This window comes from Suillus clintonianus, assembly GCF_016758775.1.
Source record: "Suillus clintonianus strain FC179 chromosome Unknown DEU56scaffold_14, whole genome shotgun sequence".
Classification (NCBI taxonomy): Eukaryota; Fungi; Basidiomycota; class Agaricomycetes; order Boletales; family Suillaceae; genus Suillus; species Suillus clintonianus.
In genome coordinates this window covers 107,977-132,847 of record NW_024539238.1, presented here as the reverse complement: position 1 = coordinate 132,847, position 24,871 = coordinate 107,977, and the positions used below count along the sequence as shown (strand labels likewise).

The following is a 24,871-nucleotide window of genomic DNA, read 5'->3' as shown; positions in this document are numbered from 1 at the left end:
CCCAACAGAGCCGACTTCCTCCCATATTTCCCACTCAAACCGCCCCTGGATATTAGAACTGCAGACGGTTCAGTAATCAAGGCCGTAGGACGAGGTGATGTAGAGATAGACTTACCTCTGGGATCCAAGAGGACAAGAGTCACCCTCAAGGACGCACTACACGTGCCAGACATGAGCTACACGCTCGTGGCGACGAACCGGATCGCAGCAGCTGGGCTAGCTGTCCATTTTGAAGGGACGAACTGCAAGATCCTGTCAGCGGGCCCCAAACGGCAAGTCATAGCCGAAATACCGCATGTTGACGGCCTGTACACTGTGGCAGGCCAGCGTGAGCATCGCGCTGCATTGGCCAAGGGAAAAGTCACCCTGGGGGAACTCCATCGTGCGCTGGGACACGTATCGCACTCGGCAGTTAAGTCCGCTGTCGAAAAGGGCTTGGTGGAGGGCGTCGAGCTAGACTCCGCCTCAGAACCAGAGTTCTGTGACGCGTGCGAGAAGGGAAAGGCAGCGAGGCAGCCGTTCCCAAAGGAGTCCAAACGTCGAGCGCAGGCGTATGGCGAATTAATCCATACCGACCTATGGGGACCTGCGCAAACTGTTAGTATAGGTGGGAGCTCATATTACATGAGCTTCACCGATGATTTCTCCCGCGAGACGCACATTCTCTTCCTGAAACACAAGAGTGAGGCCCTTGGAGCTTTCAAACAGTATGAGGCGCGACTCACCAGACAACACGACGCCAAGATCAAGACATTGCGTTCGGACCGGGGAGGAGAATACTTGAGCGCAGAGTTCGACGCGTACTTAGCAGGTCAGGGTATCAAACGAGAACTCACCGTGCACGACTCTCCCCAGCAGAACGGCGTGGCAGAACGCCTCAACAGGACGCTAGTCGAGTTGACACGCGCGATGTTGCTGGCATGCAACGTGCCCAAGTTCCTGTGGACCGCAGCAGTTAGCTACGCAAGCTGGCTGCGGAATCGCTTACCATCGAAGGCCACGCCAGGCCATACCCCATACGACCTAGTCCATGGTCGTCGTCCAAATCTGGCCCAGGCCCACGAGTTTGGCGCCAAGGTGTATGTCCACCTGCAGGACGCAGGAAAACTGGAGGCGAGGGCGGAGGAAGCGATCTTCATAGGCGTGGACGAGCAGAGTAAGGGATACCGTGTGTACTGGCCGGGTAAGCGCCGTATTTCTGTAGAACGGAACATTAGTTTCGTGCCCACGACAATAACCGTGGCTGCAGACGTACCGCTCGAGGGGGAGAAGGCTCCACCGACTATCGACCAGCACGTCTCTACACCCACTCCATCTACCCCACCAAAGGTCGACACTCCACTCCCAGAACCAGCTGCCCCCAGAGCGACACGCGTCAGGCCCCCAATAGGGTACTATAAGTCCCTACACCAGGGGGAGTCAGCATCGTTAGCGACCACGGATGACGACAAAGACGACGCTCCACTTACCCAGTGGGCTCTAGCAGCAGCAGAGCCCGAACCGACTCTCCAGCAGGCGTTAAACGGCCCAGACGCAGTAGAATGGCAAGAGGCCATAGACTACGAAATTAGTCAGCTGGAGAAGTTAGGAGCCTGGGAAGTGGTAAACGTACCACGTCATGCTAACGTCATACCCTGCCATTATGTCTTGGCTACCAAACGTGGTCCAAACGGTGAGAAACTCAAGCTGCGTGCCAGACTCGTGGCAAACGGCCAGCGTCAGAAACACGGCCTCGACTACTCGGAGACCTTCGCTCCAACGTCCAACATGCCCACCATACGCACCGTTCTCGCCATGGCCGCTCAGAAGGACTGGGAAGTCCACCAAGTCGACATCAAGAGCGCATACCTGCACGCCGAGATCAAGGAGGACATCTACATGCGACCTCCTCCCGGGTACTTGAAGGATGGAGACGAGGGGAAAGTGTTGAAGTTGAGGAGGTGTCTGTATGGATTGAAGCAGGCGGGATTCGAGTGGTCGGAGGAACTGGCAAGTGTCTTCCTGGAGTTGGGGTTCACGCGTTCGCAGATTGACCAGGCCGTCTACTATGTACGCGAGGCCAACAAACACATGGTCGTCACCGTGTCGGTCGACGACATGGCCGTCACGTCCAAGTACCTGCGCCACATCACCGAATTCAAGGACCAACTTCGTCAGTACTTCGACATCACTGACTTAGGGGAGCTTGGATGGCTACTAGGCCTCAAAGTCGAACGCTCTAGGCCAGACCGTACCATCACCCTCTCCCAGCATGCCTACATCAGCACAATCCTTGAGCGCTTTCACCTGACCGACGCGAAAAACGCCGTCATCCCCATGGACGTTGGCAGCACACTCACCATAGAGCAATCCCCAGACACCCACACCGCACTCGCAGATATGCAAGACGTACCTTACCAGCGTGGTATCGGGTCCCTCATGTATGCTGCCACCAGCACGAGGCCCGACATTGCATTCGCCATGGCTACACTATCCCAATTTATGCGTAACCCTGGACGGGCGCATTGGGAAGCGGCGAAGCGCACGATGCGCTACCTCAAGGGTACGGCTGACTATGGGATAACGTTAGGAGGGACGGATGGAGGATTAGAGGCGTACGTGGATGCTGACTGGGCCTCCCAGCCCCATCGCCACTCGATGTCCGGATACGTCATCATGTTGAACGGCGGCCCCGTCGCGTGGAGCTCGAGGAAGTAACCCATTATAGCGTTGTCCACAGCAGAATCAGAGTACATCGCTCTGACGGCTGCAGCTAGGGAAGTACTTTACCTGCAGTTACTCCTCAAGGAACTGTACGACGAACCACTCACCTCCACGCCAATTTACTGCGACAATCAGGCTGCCATCGCGTTAGCGTCCAACAACAAATTCCACGCGCGTACGAAACACATTGACATCCGTTATCACTTCATTCGTGCGCACGTCAAGAACGAGACCTTCCAACTTCGCTATTGTCCAACTGACGACAACGTAGCAGACGCGTTTACGAAGCCGCTTCCTCGACCCCGGTTTCAGAAACTTCGTAGCATGATGACACTCGGCCCCGCTCGAGGGGGAGTGTTGGATCCCGTGGCAACGGAGACGTCGGATGGAGCCACGTAGTATGAGCGCGACCGATTGAGGATCGGACAGGTGACGTCCAGGTGACGTCGAGCTAGTGTGCAATGTCTCACCCTGATCCCCCGCAACGCTCATATTAGTATAGCAACATTTTTAGCTTATAGACTTCGTACTTACCACACGAGCACTTCAGTCCCAATACCAGACTGAAGTGTGAGTACTTGATTACATTTACTTATGATTGCGCCCTAACATTTACTAGTAGAGTTTTCTATCTACTAGGTACAGTACTATGGACCTAGAGTCCCAATACCAGACTGAAGTTAGAGTTTTCTATCTACTAGCGCCCCCTCGCCCGATCCGCTCGCCTCTGATCTTCAGAAAGCGCAGGCAAGCGCTAGTTGCAGCACCAAGGAACAGGTGCATCCGGTTGGTCAGGTACCAACAGCTCAAAATCATCAAGATATTGACATTTCCAAAAGCTCACTTGACGTTCATTGCGCTGTCATACTGCCAAGTATCTTATCATATGCTGGTTGTACTATCTAAGTCCTGCCAAGCTGTTGTCATCTAGACATTGTAAGATCGTGAGACTGGTTTTAATGCTCAATACCAGTTATCTGCCAGACATACTGTCATATGCTGGCTGCATCTAAGTCCCGGACTCCTGCCATACTGCTTTCATTCAGATATTGTGACATCATACAAGTAGGTTGCCGCTCAGTGCTCAACGTTGCAACTACTACAGTCAGACCGCTGAATGTGTGATCATATGCTGGTTATGCTCTGATATCCTGCTGACGCGTGATCAGACCAATCATAAAATATAAACACATATCATTCTGATAGTACAGTTTCTGAGCGTGGATACATGGCAGCCGAAAGTATGAAATACAGAATCAAGATGGGGGCTGAACGTATGAATGATACAAAAACTTCAAATGAGGAGATCAAAGGCGTATACGGCACTGCCTAGGAAAAAATGGTGCAGCATGAACCCTACTAAGGAGTGCATCAGTCTAAAGCAGAAATGTTGTTTAATCAGACTCAGAGAACGCACCCATGAATGAGAATTACTTTCTGCTCCTTCAAGCTGCGAGTCTTCTTGGAGGCAGTAGTAGTCTTACCAACATTCCTGGCACATTTGGGTGGACTCAGAGCAGGCACCTCCGAGTCTGTCTCATCTTCAGTGAGAGGACTGTCATCTCCAATTCTGTCCAGCCTTCGCTTGCCGGACCCCATTTCTGAGGCTGTAGATGGGAAGTTGGGTGTCATACTAGGAACAGGTGATGGCAGAGACCCAGCTGGTGGGGCTGGTGCGCTGGCAGCCTGGGGTTGCTGTGTAGTGGGGTCAGTTAGCTCAGCAGCAGCAGCAGCCTCACTGGCAGGCGATATTGTCTGGGCATTGAAGCTAGTTAGTTAAGAATGTTGTAGAGTAATGTATTCAACACACCATATGACGTGCAGTTGCCATACGCATGTCATGCTGTTTCTGCATCAAGGCAAGGTCGTCGTCGTCGTCAACATCATCATCACTCAAATCAACAGCGACCAGGCCCCTCTTGTGACCAAAAACCACCCTTGATAGAATTAGCACACCAGATCAATGTAAGACTGGAGCAAGGATACTCAACTTGTTCCACCATTCAAGCAGCGACGCTGCCCACATTTGATCTGGTGCATCTCGGATTGCTTTGATGAGTCGGGTATATGCCTCAGGATAGCAATACATGCCGTCAGTCTCTACCCATTTATCACGCGTGGCAATACTGAAGCGACTCTACAACATCTGTTAGATAGTGGTATAAATAAATTCTATTGCAGCACGCACCTGGATGAATGCATATGCGATATGCTCAGCCTCGACCTTCTCCATGCCATGTAATTTGGCATTACCTGAGTGGATCGTGTTCGCATCTCCATCAGGGAGGAGCGCAGATGATGGGGAAGTGAATATGTGACAGAAAACCTAGATACATGAGACTTTACTGACAAGAGAAGAGGAGATACTCACGTGCTTCAAATAATAACCTTGTAAAAATCCTTCTTGAACGTTGTCTGGGTCAAAATCTGTGCCGGGTGGATCACCTGCATATGCAAATGCAGGCCATGCAGCCGTCTGCATCTTGATCACTGCGTTCTGTAGTTGGGCTTGTACTCTAAAAGTCACCGATGAGATGGTTGGGTATTTTGAAGAACGCACACGTACTTTTTTGGATCTTCATGAAATGCTTTGACATGCTTGATAGGACACAGTAGCGCTGCAAGTTGGGGGTGATTAACGCCAAGTTTAGCACGAGATTTGTTGTCAGTAAAAATTGTAGGGCTCAGCCCCTCATCTGTAGGCCTTGGGGCGGCATACTGTCCAATGCAAGTTTTCAGGTGACTGGTATCATCTGACCGTACCTGACTCATAATGCCCTGCATCTTCAAGTTCTTGGAGCTCAAACGTTAGGTGAAGTGCATTTATGTAAAGGCTAACCTCGGTCAGGACATCCAGTAGCTTGGACTGTTGTTTGACGCTTCCATATGCAAGTTTGCGCAGGTATGGTGCTCCTGCTAAGATCTTTGTAAAGTTCCTCATATGCCATTCTTGGGAATCTTCGCATCTGTAAAGGCAACATTATCTAGCAGCTGAAGACAATGAAACAAAATGAAGCGCTTACATCAGAGACAAGACTTCCTTCCTCTGCGCCTTGACCGATTCATCCTCTGGTTTATCTGACACCTGGGCAGCCTGGTCCTCTTCCATCAACATGGCAATGCGGAATGTATCGTTCAGGATGCAGAACATGTCAACAGCCCGAGGAATCCAACGTGCAAAATGCAAGCACTGTTCCCATGGAGTAACATTGCCTTTTCTATTGTATAAGGTGAGCTATAATGCGGCATTGTACTATTGAGTATGAAGTTGGTGTACCTTTTCTTATTTACCGCCACCCTATCAGTTCAATGGATCAGGTCGGTTTCCTTGTGTGATTGTAAAGCCAAAGCGTCACAGTATGCTTACTTGATGCGCTTCTTGGTGCCCTTTTTGAACGTAGCCTTAGAGTTTGGAATTGGAGATGATAAGGCGGTTCCATCTGATATACTAGAGTCTGACTGGGATGTGGAATCGCTGTCTGAATCTGATAACATTGCTGGTGATTTGGCTGGCAGGCCAGAAACTTTGTGATGCGGCATGAATGGAAGGGGAAGAAACTCAAACTCAAGTGTGTGGCTCACTCGTTGCCCAATGCAAGATTGCCGTTCCTTCGATGGCGTCATATAGCTCAGGAAAGGGATAGCTTGGATTATAGAGCATCCAAGACATATGACCGACTGCTGCGGGAGTATAGCCTGACTCAGAGTCCCTGTAAATAGTAATACTTTGGGAGCGACTTGGCCCAGGCCAGTACCCCCAATGGTGTTCCTGAAGCTAGGTTAGAACTAGAGTAATAAAATAATCCGGATCATCATCTTGACGTACAAAAGTGTGGAGTAACCAGTCGCTAGTGATAAGTCTGGTCCCGAAGTTTAGTCAACAGGCCCATATGGACAAGGCCCGCAGAGCTTGGTTGATCAGGAGACTTCAGATTTACGAGATCTGCCCAGAGTTCAACGTGATACAATTCAATATCAAGAAGATAAATACCCATAATCCACCGCTGCTAGTATAGTTGAACTTTGGAGGACCCAAGAAACATGTCGTTCGACCATCCCTCTGCTCAGTTCGAGTTTGAGGCTCTCAGCAGTGTCAGCACAAGCCAAAAGGATGATGACTCGAGGAGCGCCACTCCAGAAAGCCACAAAGACGAGTGCGTTGGATATCAATCACACGGGCAAGGTGCCCCCTCATATTCCTGTGGACATTATAAGTACGGCAAAAGTGAAGGGTTGAAACGCTCCCAACCTTCACAGTCGGACCTAGAGACTTCAGACAAACTACCGGAGCAGGTAAGTCATCTGCTGCTCATTATACCTAGTTATTCTGACGGTCCAAACTGTAGGAATCGGAAGCCAGTTGGGGTCGGGACAAAGGCTCTGAAAATGCTGATAAGTTACTGTCTCATCCAAAGCGAAAGAGATCTGACTCCAATGATGTGCGTGAGCCCAGTTTAGTTTTGTCAATGTCAGTCTTTTGAATTTCATGCTCACACTTCATGTAGACACTACACAACTTTGGCAAGGACCTGACCAATGTACGGGCAGTATCAATGCCAGCTATGGAAGTGCTGTGGAAGCACAGGAAGCTAGGACAAGAATCCAAGGTTGACCATCGGGAATCACTGGCATTGGCCAAGGTTGCAGGCGATGTAGCAGTCATGCTTGAAGCTGTGAATGTGATTCGAGAGGCTGTTGATAGGCAAAGCAGAATTCTTTTGGAGGTCTGCAACGCTGTTGAGAACCATGGGATGTGAACGTTGTATTGTGCTTGATACAACAGTGTAATAGTAGTAACAATAGGTGCCAGCCCTTTCAGATAGTACGTATGCCGAGACAAGGAGATGTGAATGAAATGTATGTGTGCACTATACCGTGATGATGTGAAGCTTTGAAAGATCGATTGATCGATCAGGAGAAATGATAAATGCTTTGACAAAAAACTAATCTAGACCTTATGTTTCCGCCAAATTTCCGCCACTGTTTTCCTCCAGCAGAGAGATGGCTGTTTTTCTGCTTTTTACAATTCGAATATATGCGCGCTATGCTGCCGCCAGCTCATTTGGTACAGAAAGTCAAGATGTGACGAACTGTCAGTATATTGTGCAACTTCAAACTCACCATCGTTTGAAGCTGCTCTTCTCTCGCTGTATTCATGATTTCGAATGAGCGCTGGAAGGGTTTCGGGTGACTTGAGAATAGACATGATGGTGTAGGATTAAGGGGTAAAAATGTAATTATTGACGTGTTGTTTGTTGACCGGCATTTGCCAGTCGTGCGCACAATTTTATGTTGATATGTCACGTGACTGTACAACTAACCCGCACTCTGCCAGATGGTACTCTCACATCAAGTCTTGCAACGCCTTTTGCACGGCGGCGCTGTGGCCAACGCTGATACTCAACTCCCTCTTTGGCTGAGACCCTTTGCTGGGTGGATCTGAGCGAGATCCGGCGCCCTCACCAAGAAAGATCTGAGCGAGATCTGGGGTGCCCGCTAGCCATTGGAGCGATGTGGAGGCGCGCGTCGTGCGCCCGCCGTACAATTGAACGATGACCAAACGTTTCTGTTTGGCCAGGATGTTCTCAAGCACTCAGTCCAGGAGAAGCAAACATCACAGGACGCTCAGTCTCGCATAACGTTGGCGTACCACTTTCGCTGATGTGTCTGACCTCCACATTACCTACCCACAGGTTCTCCCGCTAATTCTACTCGGTCATCTTTCATCTCAGCGCTTAGTCTAATCATACCAGCGTCTATCGTGCCGAACGGCCCTCAACAACATGATCCAAATACACGTGCAGCCATCACCGAACCCTCGCGCTGTCGCCAAACTCCATCTACAGTCTGCATATCCTACCCCCGTCTTCTCCTACTGCTCATTCCACCCACCACTAAGCCCAGCCTCCATTTTCATCGTTTTGCTTCATTGTTCCATCATGCCCGGTATTCCATCATGCCCGGTAACGTAGAAAGCCAATCTATGGACGCGATTCAACACTAATATTCGGTTTATAGATCATCTCACGAGTCACCTGCATTATCAATGGAGATTAGATGGTCGACCATCCTGACCACGCAGCGGCTCTCACCAACCTTGCGTGGGCCCGCCTTCAAGGCTACATTCAAAACGATCTGCAAGACATTGATACCACCACTTCCCTCTTCCGCGAAGCCCTTGCATTGCGTCTGCAGGGCCATCCCAACCACACATTATCTCTCTTTCATCTCATTTTCGCATTGAACTGGCGCTACAGCAACGTCCTTTGCGCAGCGTCCACGATGTTCATCCATGGATCGCACATGTTTCGATTCATTTCGATTCAGTTCGTTTCGTTTCAATTTGATTCAGATTGGTGCGTGTTTCAATTCGTTTCAATTCGTTTCATGTGTTTTTGGGTGTGTGATGATGCTGATGCTGACCTCAACTGCCATAGACGCCGTTACGTCCTCCATCTAATCCGGCGAACTTTCCTCCAATCTGCAAGGTGCGTACACTGATTGTCGGTTAATTTTCTACTTTTCTCATTTATGTACTACAGGAGGATAACAACGCAATGGGAAATCATATCGATTGGAGACGTTCGTTTGTCACAACTGACCTGAACCCTTACTACGACTCCTTCGTCCATTGGCAAATGAACAAGTTACACGCACTGGGAAAAGTCAAGTTTGGGGAGCGATACACTAAATCCCGTTTATAGGCCACTCGCACAGTTGGAGAAGACCAGCTTGACACGACTCGCTGCTCCCCAGAGTGGAGTCGCACATAGCTGACCTCCTTCTCATTTCTATCACTCTAATACGACCCATTCACCGTACTCATCGAAACCGCCATATGGCACTCACGTGTACTGGCTACACTTGGCATTCCTCCCTGCGCACACTATGGTCACTCCCATGCTGCCTCTATCATTCTCCCCATTGTCTTCTAACTCTCAAGTCAAGCTCCCGCATTTCATCGCATATGCCTCCCACCATCTATTTGCTTGTCCCGAATAACCCCCATCGTCTTCTAACTCTAAAGTCAAGCTCCCGCATTTCATCGCATATGCCTCCCACCGCACAAAGTTGCACTCATCTGTTACCTTCGCTGCTCTCGTCCTCCTCCAGCGATTGAAAGCACGCTTCCCCACTGCTCGGGGATCTTCGGAACACCTATTCACTTGTCCTGAGTACCCCCCATCGTCTTCTAACTCCCAATTCAAGCTCCCGCATTTCATCGCATATGCCCTCCACCGCACGAAGTTGCACTCATCTGTGACCTTCGCTGCTCTCATCCTTCTCCAGCGATTTAAAGCACGCTTCCCCACTGCTCGGGGATCTTCGGACCACACACAATTTGTATTTCGCACGCGAATCAGGCTCAAGAAAACCCATTCCAGCTCGAGCACAATCAACGGGTGCACCTGCTTGGACCCAAAGTCCCCTTGAACATCACAACTTGAGCCCAGACTTCGCGCCTGAGGTAAGCCATGCTTTATCTCTTTAGACAACCTTCTTACGTGTTCCTCAAGACTTGGAACGTTTCATCCACGCAAGACTCGCCGCCACCTCTCTCATCCTACATCTCCCGTCCAACTTCGATCCAGAAACCTTTAGCAGCAATGCCTGTTCATACGAATCTTAGTGACATGTCAAAAACCGAAACTTCTAGTCATCCGTCTGAGCGTGTCCCAACCTTACAGACGACATACAAGGCCGACCGTCCATTCCGCCAGTTACTGGGTGTGCGAGAAGTCTGATGGCATTCGTGTCCTTTTCTTCCTTCAAACCGACCTCACGTCAGGCAGTCAAGCAGTTTACCTTGTGCGCGCCCTTCTTCACCTCCATACACCCCTTGACGTCACCTAGATTGACAGGAAGCGCCTGTACTTAGCACCTCTATATACCCCTGAGCCATGAAAAAAATGCATAAAATACATTTGAAGGACGCATTTATGATGTCATCTGTTTTGATCTGGCCCGAAATAGATGCTTGACTCCGAGTCGGAATCATGATTCTTCTCCCTGAGTTGTTGTCCCGCCTCTCCAATGGTATTGCTCCTGTACTTCTCCAATCAAGATGGAGCACCTTTGCCTTGCGTGTAGAAGGACCTTCCCCACGCAGAGATCACTCTCTGGGCATATTGCCCACTGCTTGCAGCCTAATCAAGCTCTCAAGCTCTCTGACATTTTACATCGCACCAAAAAACGACACACATCTGAAAATGCAGCTAAGGAATCAAAACGGGCTCGGGTTGATGAGGAGGTAGAGAGGGATGATGAAGCGTGGGCAACAGATCATGGTGGGATGGAGGCAGACGGTGATATAGACATTAACCAGGTATGTTTTGTCTGAATTGTTCGAGCAGCAACTTACAGTACATTTACATTTCAATCAGTTTGAGGATGTTGCAGGTCTGCCAAACATTTCACGGCCACATTCCCCTCTGCCTCCAGCTCCTATTGTCACTTCAAAACGTTCTGGATGCACTATCTGTATGCCGCATCGATTCATCGACTATCTTCCAGGCACATCTACACACCTCGCACACATGCCTCCAACCATCCAACAGCAACGTGCAGGCATTTTGAGTGACAGGAATACAGCCTCAGGTCACAGTGCTATGGCGCCATCATCCCAACCCTCACCACTGCCCTCTAATCTACCTGATCCTCCACCCCTGCTCACCCCCTTTGAAACACAACCGGATACATTTGGTCTGTATAGCATATACCCAACTCGTCCCACTCTAGCCCCAGAGGCTGATCACACACTGGAGGGTGTAACAGACGCCCCCACACTAGAGGGGTTACGTGCTACCCTTCGCGAAGTGCGCCTGGGAGTCTCTGCAGAAATCAGTGATGATGATCTGTTTGGAGCATTCACAAACCCATCGTCAGCCCTACTGATGACTTGGCACTATTCTGGCAGTAATGCTAGTTCGGCAGCTGGACTCAATCGTCTGGCTGAGTTTCTTTGCGACCCTCGTTTCAACTCAGCTGACTTAGTTGGGTTCAGTCATGCACGAGAGATCAAACGACTCGATGACTACCTCGAGCGTAAATCAAATCCCTTCTGCGAAGAGTACGGGTGGCAGCAGTCAACTGTCAAAATTCGCTTATCCAATGAGAGGGCCAAGTTTCCCTCAGAGAATGACGCCCCCCAACTTGAGATCTCTGGTGTTTACCATCGCTCTCTCACAGATATCATCACTCAAACATTTGAGGATGACGTATCCACTAGCTTCAATATGACTCCATTCCGCCAGTACTGGAATGCGCCAGATAATCGAACTCTGGAAGTCTTCTCTGAATCCTACGCCTCTCCTGAAATGATAAAAGCTTACGAAGAAGTGAATGCCATCCCACGAGATCCTGGTGATGACCTCGAGCACGTTGTTGCCTCGCTAATGGTCTGGTCTGATGCCACTCACTTGGCAAGCTTTGGCGACGCATCCCTTTGGCCCTTCTATCTATTCTTTGGCAATCAATCCAAATACACACGAGGAAAGCCTACTGCTCGTGCATGCCATCACTTGCCGTACATTCCCAATGTATGTATACATTACTTTATAAACTCACTTTACTAATTATTTGCAGCTTCCGGATGATTTATAGGAGATCTATATTGATATATTCGGTGAACCAACCTCGAGCAGCACCTATACACACCTCAAACGTGAATTGATTCACGCCATCTGGGAGTTAATTCTTGATGGAAAGTTCATGGAAGCGTACAAGCATGGCATTGTAATTTGCTGTGGTGATGGGATTACGCGAAGAGTATTCCCCCGGTTTTTCTCATATTCTGCGGATTACCCCGAAAAGTTAGTCAATCCCAACACGCTGGTCAACTGAAATTGATGAATTACTCAGGATACTGCTAGCCAGCATCAAATTCTTGGGGCAGTGTCCATGCCCCCGCTGTCTTGTTAAGAAGTCAGACATTCACATGATGGGAATGACGCTAGACATGAGGCGGCGGATCACACGGGAGCGTATCGATGACCTGCAACGTCAACAGCGAGTGGAAGATGCTCGCAAATTGATCTTCCAACTTGGAGTTCCAGTAGATGGCAGTCGCGTCAAGGCAATTATCAATGAGGAATCGTACGTGCCAATTCGTGTAAGCATTGTTCCACAGCCGTCTATTTTACACTCGCACTGACCTTGAACATTAGAACACATTTTCTCAACGATTACTCAACTACGGTGTCATGCATGGTATGCAGTCCATACCATGACATGTGTGCTATACAAAAGATAAGGAAGGTATAATTAACTGTACTCTACCATATTACCAAGTGATTCTATCATTTTTCATTGATTCATCAGTCTGTTTTCTGAAGCCTCGTTTCTCGTGTTTCATTTCTCGTATTATACACGGGGATTTCTATGTATTTCTATTTTGTTCTGTGACCTTCCATTTCTTTCTATTTTTTCTTGGCTTATTCATCAGACTTTCTCACTAGCTGACTGATCATGTTTGTAATCAGGTCATGTGACTGGGAAATAAGGTGATTTGTAAGGATTCAGCCTGACTCATCGTGTTTTGTCACTGATTCGTCATGGTTTGTAAGACTTGCAACTGTATTTATAATCTTCTTAGTAAACAGGATGACTCAGCTCACCAAAAGGCTTGGTTTGTAAGCACAACCTTACCAATCCATGAGATGACTCATGCCTTTGATTTATCATGCTTTGTAAGATACATGTATTATTAGTAAAACAAGCTGACTCAGCACACCAAATGGTAGGATTTGTAAGCACATTCTTACCAATCCATGTGATGAATCATGCTTAGTAATCTGGCCTCCAAAAAGGTATAAAAGGAGCCCATTTTACACCCATGCAAATAGAACTTCCCACTTTAAACCTAATATCACTAATCTGAGAGTGATCAGGCAAGACATAGTCAAAGTGCAGGCAAACCAAGTGCCTTGAAGTAAGACTAAGACAAACTTACACTTTAAACCTATCCCACTAATCTGAGAGTGAGATCAAGGCAAGACATAGTGAGAGTGCAAGTACTATCATTTCAACAAAGTAACTTCAGGTTAAAGAGCCCACAGGTAGGCTGTCCAGATAACTAAGTTACTCATCACTACTTTACTGAGCCAAGCTCTACGTACACTTAACGAAGACCTCTCTCTTTTACAGGAAGAGAGATACGAAACAGGAGAACACGACAAAGTTGAGACAAACTTTCATAGGTTGAAACACAACCTACTAGGGTGAAACATACCTATCATTTTTCCAGACACAACAAATCCACAGACACAGTTTATATAGTTTCTTCAAACAAGGAGGTAACTTGTTTACTCTTTGACCACCCACAAACAACACGTTATCAACCGAGAAGTAGAAAATCCGTTGACCGTGAACTTGAGGAGCTGGCAACTTCAAGTCTTATCAAAGTGTAGTTGTGATTGTCACTGCATTTTACACTGATTTTATATAAGACCCTCAAGTAAGAAGACAACGGTATCAACATGTTTGCGCTATTTGTGGTTGATCAACTACACGAGTTTGAAATTGGTGCTTGGAAAGCTATTTTCACGCATCTGATGTGAATCTTGCATGCAGCTGGGGGAACTGCAGTACAGAGGCTGAATGAGCGGTAAGTCACGTATTTTTGATATGCTGCATCTGTTTCCCTGCGTCCATTATTCATATGCTAACAACCTAATCAGATACAGAATGGTCCCTACCTTTGGTAGAGGCACAATTCGCCATTTTCACTATAACACTTCATCCATGAAAAAATTGGCTGCCCGTGATTTTGAGGATCTCTTACAGGTAAGCACTAGGCTATACAATCTGTATCACATATTATTTAAATTTTGTGTCAGTGCGCAATTCCAGCATTTGAGAACTTATTGCCGGAGCCTCACAACACCATCATTCTGGACCTCCTTTTCGACTTAGCATCATGGCATGGGTACGCAAAGCTTTGAATGCATACCACTGACACGCTAGCTCTGTTTAACACTGCCACTGCCGTCCTTGGTCAATCAGTTCGCAAATTCTACAAGACAACGTGCGATCACTATCACACAACAGAGCTCCCTCATGAGCATGCCGCACGAGGACGTCGAGAGGTTGCTTTAGCTGCAAAACAACAAGGAACATCTACAACTCCGAGTCAGAAGAGTTCAGCTGGACCCAAGCGCAAGTCCCTTAACCTCTCAACTTACAAATTTCATGCGCTTGGCGACTATGCTGACACAATCAAGCGGATGGGCACAACAGATAATTATTCTACACAGCCGGTACATTTCATTTTGATATTGATAGCGCTAATGCTCACCTACAATTATATCTCTCCTTAGGGAGAACTTGAACATCGGCATGTCAAACGATGGTATCCAAGGACGTCAAAAAACAAGAAGACAATGGTTGCAACGATGACCCACATTGAAGCCCATGAGCGACTCATCGCAAAGGTACTTGAACGGTGTAAAAAGAGCCATGGGTCCTTGATACAGCAAGAGGGGCGTGAGCAGCGTACATCACCCTCAGCGCACTACCACATATCAAAATATGCCAAGTGCTCACATGATATATTTGCATGGCTTGGCAAGCTTGACAATGATGAGGCAATTGAAGTGAGTATTTCACCTATCACACCCTTACTTTGTATCCATTAATGTGTCATCACAGAACTTCATTCCGGGCCTTAAAGATCACTTGCTGGCACGGCTCCGCAGCTTGGATTACTCTGGTGATGAGCACAGTTTCTCTGATGACGACAGGAATCAGGTCACCTTCGCCAATAACCAACTCCACGAGCACAGTGTACTACGTGTCAACTAGTGTTGCCGCAGCTCTGGCTTGAGGCCGGCTTTAGCCGAGAGCGGAGCTACAATTAGGCTAGCTGTGTACAAAATTAAGCTTACATAATATATGGCTCGGTCTGGTCATTTGAGCTTAATTTAAGCTTTGACTCAGCTCAGGAACCACCCACAGCCAAGTCAATTTGGGGGCTTAAATATTTATTTTAAACTTTACATTAAAAATAGATTACAAATTAATTATAAATAGATTTTAATTTAGAACTATCGAAGATCAAACTACCTACGCACGATCGATAAGCACACGAGCGCTAATGGCCCCCCAAGATCCAGTGAGTCGTTATTTCGTTAGCGTTTGATCTAAAACTAAGGTAAATCAGGAATTATACTGCGTTTCTCCCCCACGGCAGCTACGCGAGCCATCCGTGACGAAGAAACGCTGCAAAAGAGTGCGGGTCCCATGGAGATCGAGGTGGCAGCGTTGGGTGTTGAAGATGCTTGGTCGGGAAGGGCGGGAGTCGGTGGCGAGAGGCCAGGTGGTAGAACCGGGTTCAGTAGGGGGTGGGAGAGATGCAGAAAGAAGGCGGTAGCGGATGCAGACAGAAGGTGGTAGCGGATGCAGACAGAAGGCAGTAGCGGATGCAGACAGAAGGCAGTAGCGGAGAGTTTTTCTTGTAGCGCCGTCGAGCCGCGTGGGCATCGTCTACACAAGAGCATATTGATATTGTGCTCACCGTGCCACTCCACCTTCACATCCTTTGCTTCATATAATCGACCCCATTGAGTGTTGTGCGACTCACCGAACTCTGAGAAATCATTAGCTGCGTAAGCGGGGTGGAGTTGAAATGACCTACCAGGCTGTTTCCATATATCTTCATTCACAAAGCGCATTGCGCCCAGAAACGTTGACGGAGCTCGGCGTAGGACTGGAATTTTGCGCTGGGGTGGTTGGGAGTGGGCGGGTTGGAGATAGGGAGGGAATGATGGGAACGATGAAGGACAATGGAGGATAAGCAAGATGAAGATGAAACAAGACGAGACGAACGCACCGTAACGAAATCGTAGGATCATGCTTCGCTTCCCAAGGCATCTCCCGCAGCCTAGGCAGATCACTCGCTCCTTGGATCTCGAGCATCACGATCCCAACTATATTGTTCGAGTTTGCAGCTGAGAAGTTGTAGTCTACTTTTTTGCTCGACCATGATTTTCGGAACCTCTTTTTGGGGGGCTGATAGACGAGTGGGCTGGAAGGACCTGGGGAGATGGGAGAGTGGAGGGGAACGATAGCACCGGTGCTGGCTGAGCGACGACGTAGGCGGTCGGTGGGAGGGTTATGTGACATGCACGCACTATTCTTCCCAGTAAACGAGCCTAATAAACTACATCAGTGCAATAATCAAGAATTAGGGAAATCGCATACCAATATGAAGACATGACACTGGAGCCTTGTGTGAGGACCAAAGAGAGTAGTAAGAGTGGCAAGAGCACAGACGTGATGGATGGGCAGCTTCGAATTCGCCATATACATGGCAAGGGAGGCCTGACCGTTTTACCCCTTGCCACAAACTTGCCATGACCATTATTCCTGCAGGACACGCGTCAATTTCACCTGGCCCTGAGGCAACATGCCGACGCCCTACGCACGTATCGGCAGACCTGGGTTTAAGACTTTAAGTTGCATCATGACTCGCCGAAACAGTGCACACCATGTCGACAGCTCTCATTCTGGGCGCAACAGGCGCAACAGGAAAACACCTCCTTCGCGAGCTTCTCTCACACAATGAATGGTCTAAAGTTGGCGAATATGGCAGACGAGTAACATGTGCACGTGGTCACGAGGATTGACCCAGGGCATTGCTGGCAGTGAATAATTATTGCGGGAGACACTGGCAGACGACAAGGGTTCTGATTCATGACGAACACGTTTTGAAGGTTGTGAGTCGAGTGAAGCGAGAGAGGCGTGGGGGGAGGGGGAGGGGGAAGGTTCTCTAGAACGCTTGCACATAGGAGATGAGGGTGGCGATTCCTGGATTCGTAGGATGGAGAAGTGAGGAGATTAGCAATCATAAAGATGGGAGAAAAAAAGGCGCACCTGGTAGGCTGGTACTGAGAGGCTTGTAGCGCAGAAGATACCGTCACCTTCACGATGTCATAGATCATCAGAGCGAGGTGACACTCAGCAAATGAAAGCGGTGAAAGTCAAGCAAAGAGAGAATGGTTGAAAATTGAAATCATAATACGTGAGAGGCATTGCAAAGTAGCGCAAAGAAGAAACGAAGAGTAAAAGCACACATCACATGTCGTAGGTAATAGGAGTATCATCAACATCATCACACTCCTCCTCTGCAATAGCTCTGAGGAGGGTGTCATAAACATCACCTGTCATTCCGCTGCTGGAAAATGTCAAAAGAGTGTTAGTCTCCTCTCCTCCCTCGCCCAACGCCTGATACTCCATAGCCTTTTGCGACGCTGCCCAACCTTTCGTAAAGTTAAGTCGTTCTTTTTTCACGAGAAACTTTACCACCTGCAGGGCCTCCATCAGGACCGGGCTCATGCGATTACGTTTCTTCGTGTCCGTCTCACTGCTGGACGAAAATACTCGCTCACATGGAACGGCAGAGGCCTGGATAGGGAGGTAGTCCATCGCGATACCATAGAGTGTCGGAAATAAGGTCTCCGAGACCTGGTGAACACATGGTCAATAAAGATTTGAATTGTAGAGATATGGGACACTTACCGACCAGAACCCAAGTATATCTGTTCCTTTGGCGCTGAGATTACCCGTGGTGTAGGCCTCGAATTCTTGCTCGACTGTTTGGGCGCCGCTGTTGTGACATGGCAGGACGCCAATGTCAGGAAGATTATAAAGACGGGAGCCTAGCGTGCGTGATTGTTGCTGAGGTCTTACTTCATAAGCTGGAGACTCGCCAGATGCTGAGCTGTTCGTGGTTCGTTTTTGACGCATCTGCGTGTGCTAATATTAGTTCAAAGTTGCGTTGTTATAGTTTAACACAACGTACCAAATCGATTATATGTTTCTCCACATCTTGAACCAGTTGTTCCGCCCAACGACTCCGAACCCATGACATTCGGACCGCAGGATCAACAACTATAAATGCAATTGTGAGCAACCAATTATTTGAAAAAGATACCGGACTCACGCATAGCGACTGCATAGGCATTTGTGGCGCCCAGCCTGTCGTCATACTTATCTGCCCAAGTCAGACCTATCTGAACAAGAGGGTCACAGTGTGGGACATGATCGGCCAAAGAATTCCACCGCTCTATCAACATTTCGAATGCCGGATATGTACCACTCAGCATGGGAGTGCGTTCGCCCGACATGCTTTGTTGGACAGCGTGGGGCGCCTAGTATATAACGATAAGATGAAACATTTCGAAGATTAGAAAACTAACCTCTAAGATTACTTCAACATCCTGTAAAAACTGCCAATCCATCGGACTCAACTTGAACTTGCTGATGGAGCGTTGAGTGGGAGAGTCGAAGAATAAATCTACTGCCTGGATGAATATTAGTTTAAGACAAATGTTTCATGCGTGATGCCTTACCTGGCGAAGGGTTCGTAAACGGTTGAGCATGATGTAGGCTGAATCCCAACGGGTTGCCTCATCAAGCAGGAGTTCGACAACAGGGAGGCGTAGTTTCGTGCCCGCGTCATCTTGGAACCACTCCTTCTCGTTACCTGTGATGATGGTGTCCCTGAAAGAAATACGTCGCTGGTTTGATGCGCGAACTGTGCGCACAAGATCCCTAGCTCTGCTGATAGCTAGCCCGGTCACTGCTTCGAGATAATCCGCCTTGATGATGGTGCGATCACCACTTACCCACTGTTCGGGCACGAGCGAAAAGTCGGCCTGGCGGTAATCGTTAAGAATATGCTTCACACAGATGTTGATGATATGCGGGAAGCATGGGATTCGGCGTTCGATGGGGTCGAAATCAATGCCTCGGCACTCCAGTTTATACGAAAGCTCTCGCATGGAAACCTGATTGTTCGCAGCGTTATCCAAGGTAAAGTGACCAGTCTAAAAAAAGTCAGAGCGTGTTACATGGTACAATTAAACACTGACCTTTTCAGTCACACCGGCGCGATCAGTAAGATGCATGAGGACTCCTGCCAGCAATTCACCGGTGTGACTGCCTGGAACATTGTGGAAGCCGATAAGCGCAGCCCTCAAAATGAGCATGGAACTCCGGTCGGCCTTAGCAATCCAATGGGCAGTGAGTGCCATGAACGGGCGAAGGTTAGAATCTGTCCAGAGGTCAGATGTGAATGAGACCTTTCCCTGGGCGGCCTAAAAGATATAAGATACTTGGTAGGGCTCTTGACAGCTGTAGACTTACCGCAAGGTCCTTCTTCAAAGCATTGAAGTATTCATGGAAAGCGTCGATGACCAACTCACGAATTTTGGTACGGTGAAAGATGTCGGTCTCGTTCACCGATGGCCGCAGAAGACGGATAAGGCGACGAAATTCCGGACATTCTATGATGTTAATCGCCTGAAGATGATTATTAAACATACTGTGTAAAAAGTGTACATAGACTCACCTGATCGTCGGCGATAATAAATTTGACTATATGTTTGTGCATCTCATCCAGAGAAAATGCAGGCAGTATATCGTCTGGAACTGAGAGGCTAGTTCCGGGGAGTGGGCCAGGACTAGGGGGAGTACCGAGTGAGTCCAACGTGCAAGCCGGGTCCTTCAGCCTTTGACGCATGGTCGCGACCGTCCAGCCTTCATCCAAAAAAGTCTTCAAACGTGATGACTTATGGAGAACATGCCAGTTCTGACGCTCTGCCTCCTCCAGGTAGGCATCGGTATGGTCGGCGAAGGCGTGTGTACGACGAGCTGAAGTGCCTGTACTAGGAAGGTACGACATAACGTGGTGAGTATTGTCGACATCATGAATTGCTCTGGTGAAGGATGTCAGAAAAAACTATAGACTCCATACACGACACTCACTCGCAGGCTTTGCAGATATTTGAAAGAGTGTTGGGGTCCTGTCTGAAGAAGAAATGAATATCGGCAGAGGATTTAGGCGGTTTTGATCGGCCACCAGTCGCCAGAGGGTCAGTTGTAGCGGTATTCATTGCAGTTTGCAGCGGACTATGGCCTGCAGCAGGCCCAACTGCTGGCGCAGGTAAGTTGACCATTTCGTCCCCCTCATCCCCAGAGACGTTCTCAAGATGGAAGGATTCTCCTTCGTCTGCGCCATTTTCTCGAAATCGCACTGGACGCTGACGATGCCTTTGAGGGTTACGAAGGATATTCGCATTCACTGCAGCAGCGATTGGAGTGGGAGCAGCAGCGTTTGGAGTGGGAGCAGCAGTGGGAGTGATGGGAGTAGCAATGGGAGCAGCAACAGGAGCGGGAGGAATGGGAACAACAGTTGGAACAGCAACAGCGATTCTGGTAGTAGCCCAGGCAGCGTTCTTCCGTCGAGGAGGCATGTTGGTGGCGATGGTGGTGAAGATAATCCAACAGCAGAATTGCTGGTCTAGATATATCGTGGCATCTGGGGAAACCCCAGAACATGCCAATATGCAGTGATCCTGAGTCCCTGATGGAAAACCCCATGAACGATTGTCATGAGGCATGACTCCGCAACTCATGCATGCTTCATGCAAGTCAAATCTGATTCAGCGGTGAGTGGGAGGTGAAAAAAACTCGTGCAACTGTGCGTACCTGGAGAGAATCAACTCCGACTTGAAACTCCAGATTCCAGAGGGCCCAAAGGGTTGAAGTCGAGCACGTCTTCATCCTCAGGTGCAGTTGAATGATCGATGGAATCAAAACTAGATCTCCATCGATAAGCACTCAGTGAGTCGTTGTTATTATGTGGTGTGGCTGGATTGCCGATATTAATGGTTCAGGAAGTCATGATGAGTCCCTCGCGAGCTGCGAAGGTCATTTCCAGGCAGGGCTGCAGCCTGCAGCCTGCAGGATGTTGATAGATAAGAGGCGCTGTGTGGGAGTTGAAGAGATTTTCAGATATCAATATATCTGGTTCAGTGGTTATTAATATATATTGCATCCGCCACGTCATATACATGCTGCAAAACTGGTTGTGAGAAATTGTAGGTGCGGGCAATCATACTATATCATAAAGTACGCATACAGTGCTTGTACAAACTACTCCGTACATGTATCCAACAGCATCATGATCTAGTTTTTTTCCGGCGTGGAGTTGAAGATGTTGCATGTGACGGGGAGCCATTACGTGGGCGCAAACTTGGAATCACATTAGTTTGTAAGTACTAAGATAAATGAACTACTCACACACGAGTCGATCTGCGAAGCGGCGGGCATGGAGACACTGCCTCAATTACACAGGGTTTGTCGAAGAATGGAGGGGAATGCGTGATATGTATTACTTCAGGCTGGCTTATATCCAGCAAGCATGCAGCTGGTGAAGGTGGTGTAGAACGAAGTATATGAAGCAATGAGCGAAGGTGGTTATAGTCGGGATCCTCTGAGAATGCGAGTGAGCGCGTGTAAATGAGAATTGTTGCAAACTCGACAGGAATTCCACGACATAAGTCTTCGATGGTAGTGTTCACTTTGCGCTCGAGTATGGAAGCGCTGGAAAGTTTCTCTTGGTCACTGGTTAACCATGGAAGGGAGCCCTGCAAGAAGTATATCAACATGTACGTAAGTGACTCGAGATCGTCACGACGACCTGGTTCGACTCCCAAGTGATTGTTGATTGACGCAAATGCAGGAGTGCCAGTGAGACGTTGACCTTGGCGAAATGGTATATGGACACTGGTTGACATATTCCAGAATTTCTTCGCGATACCGAAATCAATAATGAAGGCGGTGTGCCTCAAATCGCCAAGACCCAGAACAACATTCTGGGGTTTAATGTCGCCGTGAACATAACTGTGCGAGTGAATATATTCGAGACGTGAGAGCTGGGTAAAGGTGTTAGTGATCTGTACATGCAACCCACACACCGACTGACCAGCTGATCTCCTAGATTTATGACAGTGTCAAGGCTGAATTTGCGGCTGTGCGAAAGGAAGAGACTGTGCAGGGATGGCCCAAGGAGATCGAGAATGAGAGCGTGATATGTCGACTCCCTACCAAACCAGAGGGCACGGGGAATACCAACACCGCCTTCAAGGTGTTTCAAAATGTTGTATTCGCGCTGCACGGAAGATGAGTGGGTGATGGGTTCAAGTTTGACGGCAACTGCATCATCCTTTATGATGTTCCGTGCACGATACACGACAGCTAATGGGGTCCAAATGTCAAAGTCAACATGTAGTCAGTAATCATGATAACACACCATACAAGCCGGATCCCAAAACATCTCCTAGCCTAAATCTTCCATCAACTCGAACGGGGACCTTATCCATATAGTGTATACAATAGCCCGCGAGTAGAGAAATCCAGGGGATCTGACAAACAACACTGGAGGTAACAAAAAAAGCTGTTCTTTCCACCCAACCGCCGCGTAGCTTGAGCTGGCTTGAGCTGGCTTAAAGCGGTTCAAGCCGCGGTTCATAAATTTTCGGCTTGTAAAAGTTGTAGCTGGTTCACGTGGCTTATAAATCGGACCAAGTCAGTATCAGTGGCTTGGCTTACAGGTATCACCGAACTTCTGGCAAACCGGTAAATACCGAACCAAAGCCAGCCATAGCCGAGCCGTGGCACTACTAGTTGCCATAGAGTGAATCTGCCGACTTATCGGGAAGAATGTGTCGTTTCTGTGAGTTAGTACGCATGTCAGATGAGGTCTCCTTCGGCACTTCAACTTCATCGCCTGCGACATCCACGAAATCCAAGTCGTCTGGTAGATTGACGACTTCTGCTTCCCCAGAGGAACTACCAAGCACAGCAGGAGGTTGCTCTATTGGTGAGGATGTGGGATTCATAAGCCGTTGCATCTGATTAAGTAGCCGTCGTCGTCTGAGCTCTGCACCAGGGAACTCAACAAGAGTTTGTGTTTTTCTCTTGTCTCGGGGTTTCCTTGGGCTTACAAAATGTTGACCGAGGCCGGATGATACGAGCTGAGCCTTACGAGTGTTGAGTGAGTTAGTTAGAGTCATAGCGAAGATAGCGAGTCAACTTGCATTACACAAAGACTATGCGAACAATGTGAATACTAGATGTATAGACAAACATAAACCTACCATAACATCCCATGAATCCAGAACCTACAAAACGGGAGTGCAGGAGGAGCTGTAGGTATGGGGAGAACCTACAAAACGAAGTGCGGGAGGCGCTGTAGGTGCGTGGGAGGTGCTGGAGCTAAAATTATGTGCAAGCTATTATTAGATGGAGGGATGAAGGGTCTTGCAGATACGTTTCCCACAACATAATAACCGGGTCTGTAAGACCCTTTATAGGGTCCGAAATGTGTTGCCTGAGGTGGAACGAGTGGTATAATGCCTGCAAGAACGCTGGGATTTATACCACTGGGTCAAGGCCAAGTTAGTGGGTATGTCATGGTTGCTTCAATTTGCTCATAAGAACGACAGGCGTAAACTTCAGGCTCATACTTACTATGCATATTGATGGCTTGCCGTCGACCCAATCCATATCTACACAGGTGAATGCAGCCCCTTGCCCTATCAAGCTGCCCGTCAATTCAGTGTGATGGCGATCCGCGATCTGTGCGTCGCCTCTCGTCTATCTATGATTCTGGTTCTACTTTGTTCTGGGATGTTGCACTAGCTTCGCCATTGCATAGTCTTGGATATCAGTCAAATATAACCATCCGATATTGTTTCACGGCCTGCACATTTGCCTTGCTACAGTCTGTCTTTATCTCATCTTTCCATTCTAGTATTCACGGCGTTGCTCACACCACCATGACTTACAGACAGACTGTTGGATTATATTTAATGCTGACGTCGGTCAATGACTCGGTTTTTGTCTGCTGGGATGGCTTCAAGTTGATCTGATTAACTTTGATAGATATCGAGCTTCCATTGAGCAGCAGTATGTTCACCTCGCGAAGAGGTAACGCACTTTTTCATGGTAGGCCTCATGTTTCACATCAGGCATTTGACCAGGGTATGACAATGATTTAGCTAGCTTTATTTAATACAAAATATTTAAATTATATATCACAATTACAGATCACATGATAAATGAATAAATAGTTAGACTACGTTGGTAGGATCTCTCAACGCTGGAATATTGGCAGACCTATGTGACCAAGTTATGATCTACTAGCACATTGTCATGTTATTAAGAATATACATCACAATTACAGTCATATGATAAAGGAATAAATAGTTAGACTACGTTGGTAGGATCACCCAATGCCGTAATATTGGCAGACCTATGGTACCAAGTTATGATCTACTAGCACATTGTCATGTTATTGTCACATTTATCTATGCTTACATAG

At 48.1% G+C, this 24,871-nt stretch overlaps 7 protein-coding genes across 7 annotated transcripts; 4 read left to right on the top strand and 3 right to left on the bottom strand.

Moving 5' to 3' along the window:
- Positions 1–4,852: 4,852 nt before the first annotated feature.
- DEU56DRAFT_730640 (uncharacterized protein) lies at positions 4,853–5,881 on the bottom strand (the record flags this gene model as incomplete). Its single annotated transcript, XM_041348182.1, has 5 exons — positions 4,853–5,029; positions 5,075–5,200; positions 5,266–5,487; positions 5,543–5,669; positions 5,727–5,881. Coding segments are annotated over 5 exons (807 nt in total), but the record flags the coding sequence as incomplete, so codon positions are not given.
- Positions 5,882–6,744: 863 nt separating this feature from the next.
- Positions 6,745–7,460, top strand: DEU56DRAFT_753390 (uncharacterized protein; the record flags this gene model as incomplete). The annotated part of the gene is made up of 3 exons (XM_041349715.1): positions 6,745–6,996; positions 7,050–7,142; positions 7,209–7,460. 3 exons carry the CDS (start codon positions 6,745–6,747, stop codon positions 7,458–7,460), a joined length of 597 nt encoding a protein of 198 aa, XP_041211714.1.
- A 587-nt stretch (positions 7,461–8,047) lies between these two features.
- DEU56DRAFT_753389 (uncharacterized protein) lies at positions 8,048–8,904 on the bottom strand (the record flags this gene model as incomplete). The annotated part of the gene is made up of 3 exons (XM_041349714.1): positions 8,048–8,295; positions 8,391–8,477; positions 8,796–8,904. The coding sequence occupies 3 exons, from the start codon at positions 8,902–8,904 to the stop codon at positions 8,048–8,050; spliced, it is 444 nt and encodes a 147-aa protein (XP_041211713.1).
- A 954-nt stretch (positions 8,905–9,858) lies between these two features.
- On the top strand, positions 9,859–10,137 carry DEU56DRAFT_730975 (uncharacterized protein; the record flags this gene model as incomplete). The annotated part of the gene is made up of 1 exon (XM_041348201.1): positions 9,859–10,137. A coding segment is annotated over one exon (279 nt), but the record flags the coding sequence as incomplete, so codon positions are not given.
- A 1,049-nt stretch (positions 10,138–11,186) lies between these two features.
- Positions 11,187–12,546, top strand: DEU56DRAFT_730846 (uncharacterized protein; the record flags this gene model as incomplete). The annotated part of the gene is made up of 3 exons (XM_041348192.1): positions 11,187–11,619; positions 11,689–12,242; positions 12,310–12,546. 3 exons carry the CDS (start codon positions 11,187–11,189, stop codon positions 12,544–12,546), a joined length of 1,224 nt encoding a protein of 407 aa, XP_041211711.1.
- Positions 12,547–15,044: 2,498 nt separating this feature from the next.
- On the top strand, positions 15,045–15,504 carry DEU56DRAFT_730683 (uncharacterized protein; the record flags this gene model as incomplete). Its single annotated transcript, XM_041348186.1, has 2 exons — positions 15,045–15,296; positions 15,352–15,504. Coding segments are annotated over 2 exons (405 nt in total), but the record flags the coding sequence as incomplete, so codon positions are not given.
- Positions 15,505–15,848: 344 nt separating this feature from the next.
- On the bottom strand, positions 15,849–16,972 carry DEU56DRAFT_929174 (uncharacterized protein; the record flags this gene model as incomplete). Its single annotated transcript, XM_041358672.1, has 3 exons — positions 16,903–16,972; positions 16,365–16,861; positions 15,849–16,303 (listed from the first exon to the last, which is right to left on the bottom strand). The coding sequence occupies exons 1-3, from the start codon at positions 16,914–16,916 to the stop codon at positions 15,849–15,851; spliced, it is 966 nt and encodes a 321-aa protein (XP_041211709.1). The 5' UTR covers positions 16,917–16,972.
- Positions 16,973–24,871: the final 7,899 nt, after the last annotated feature.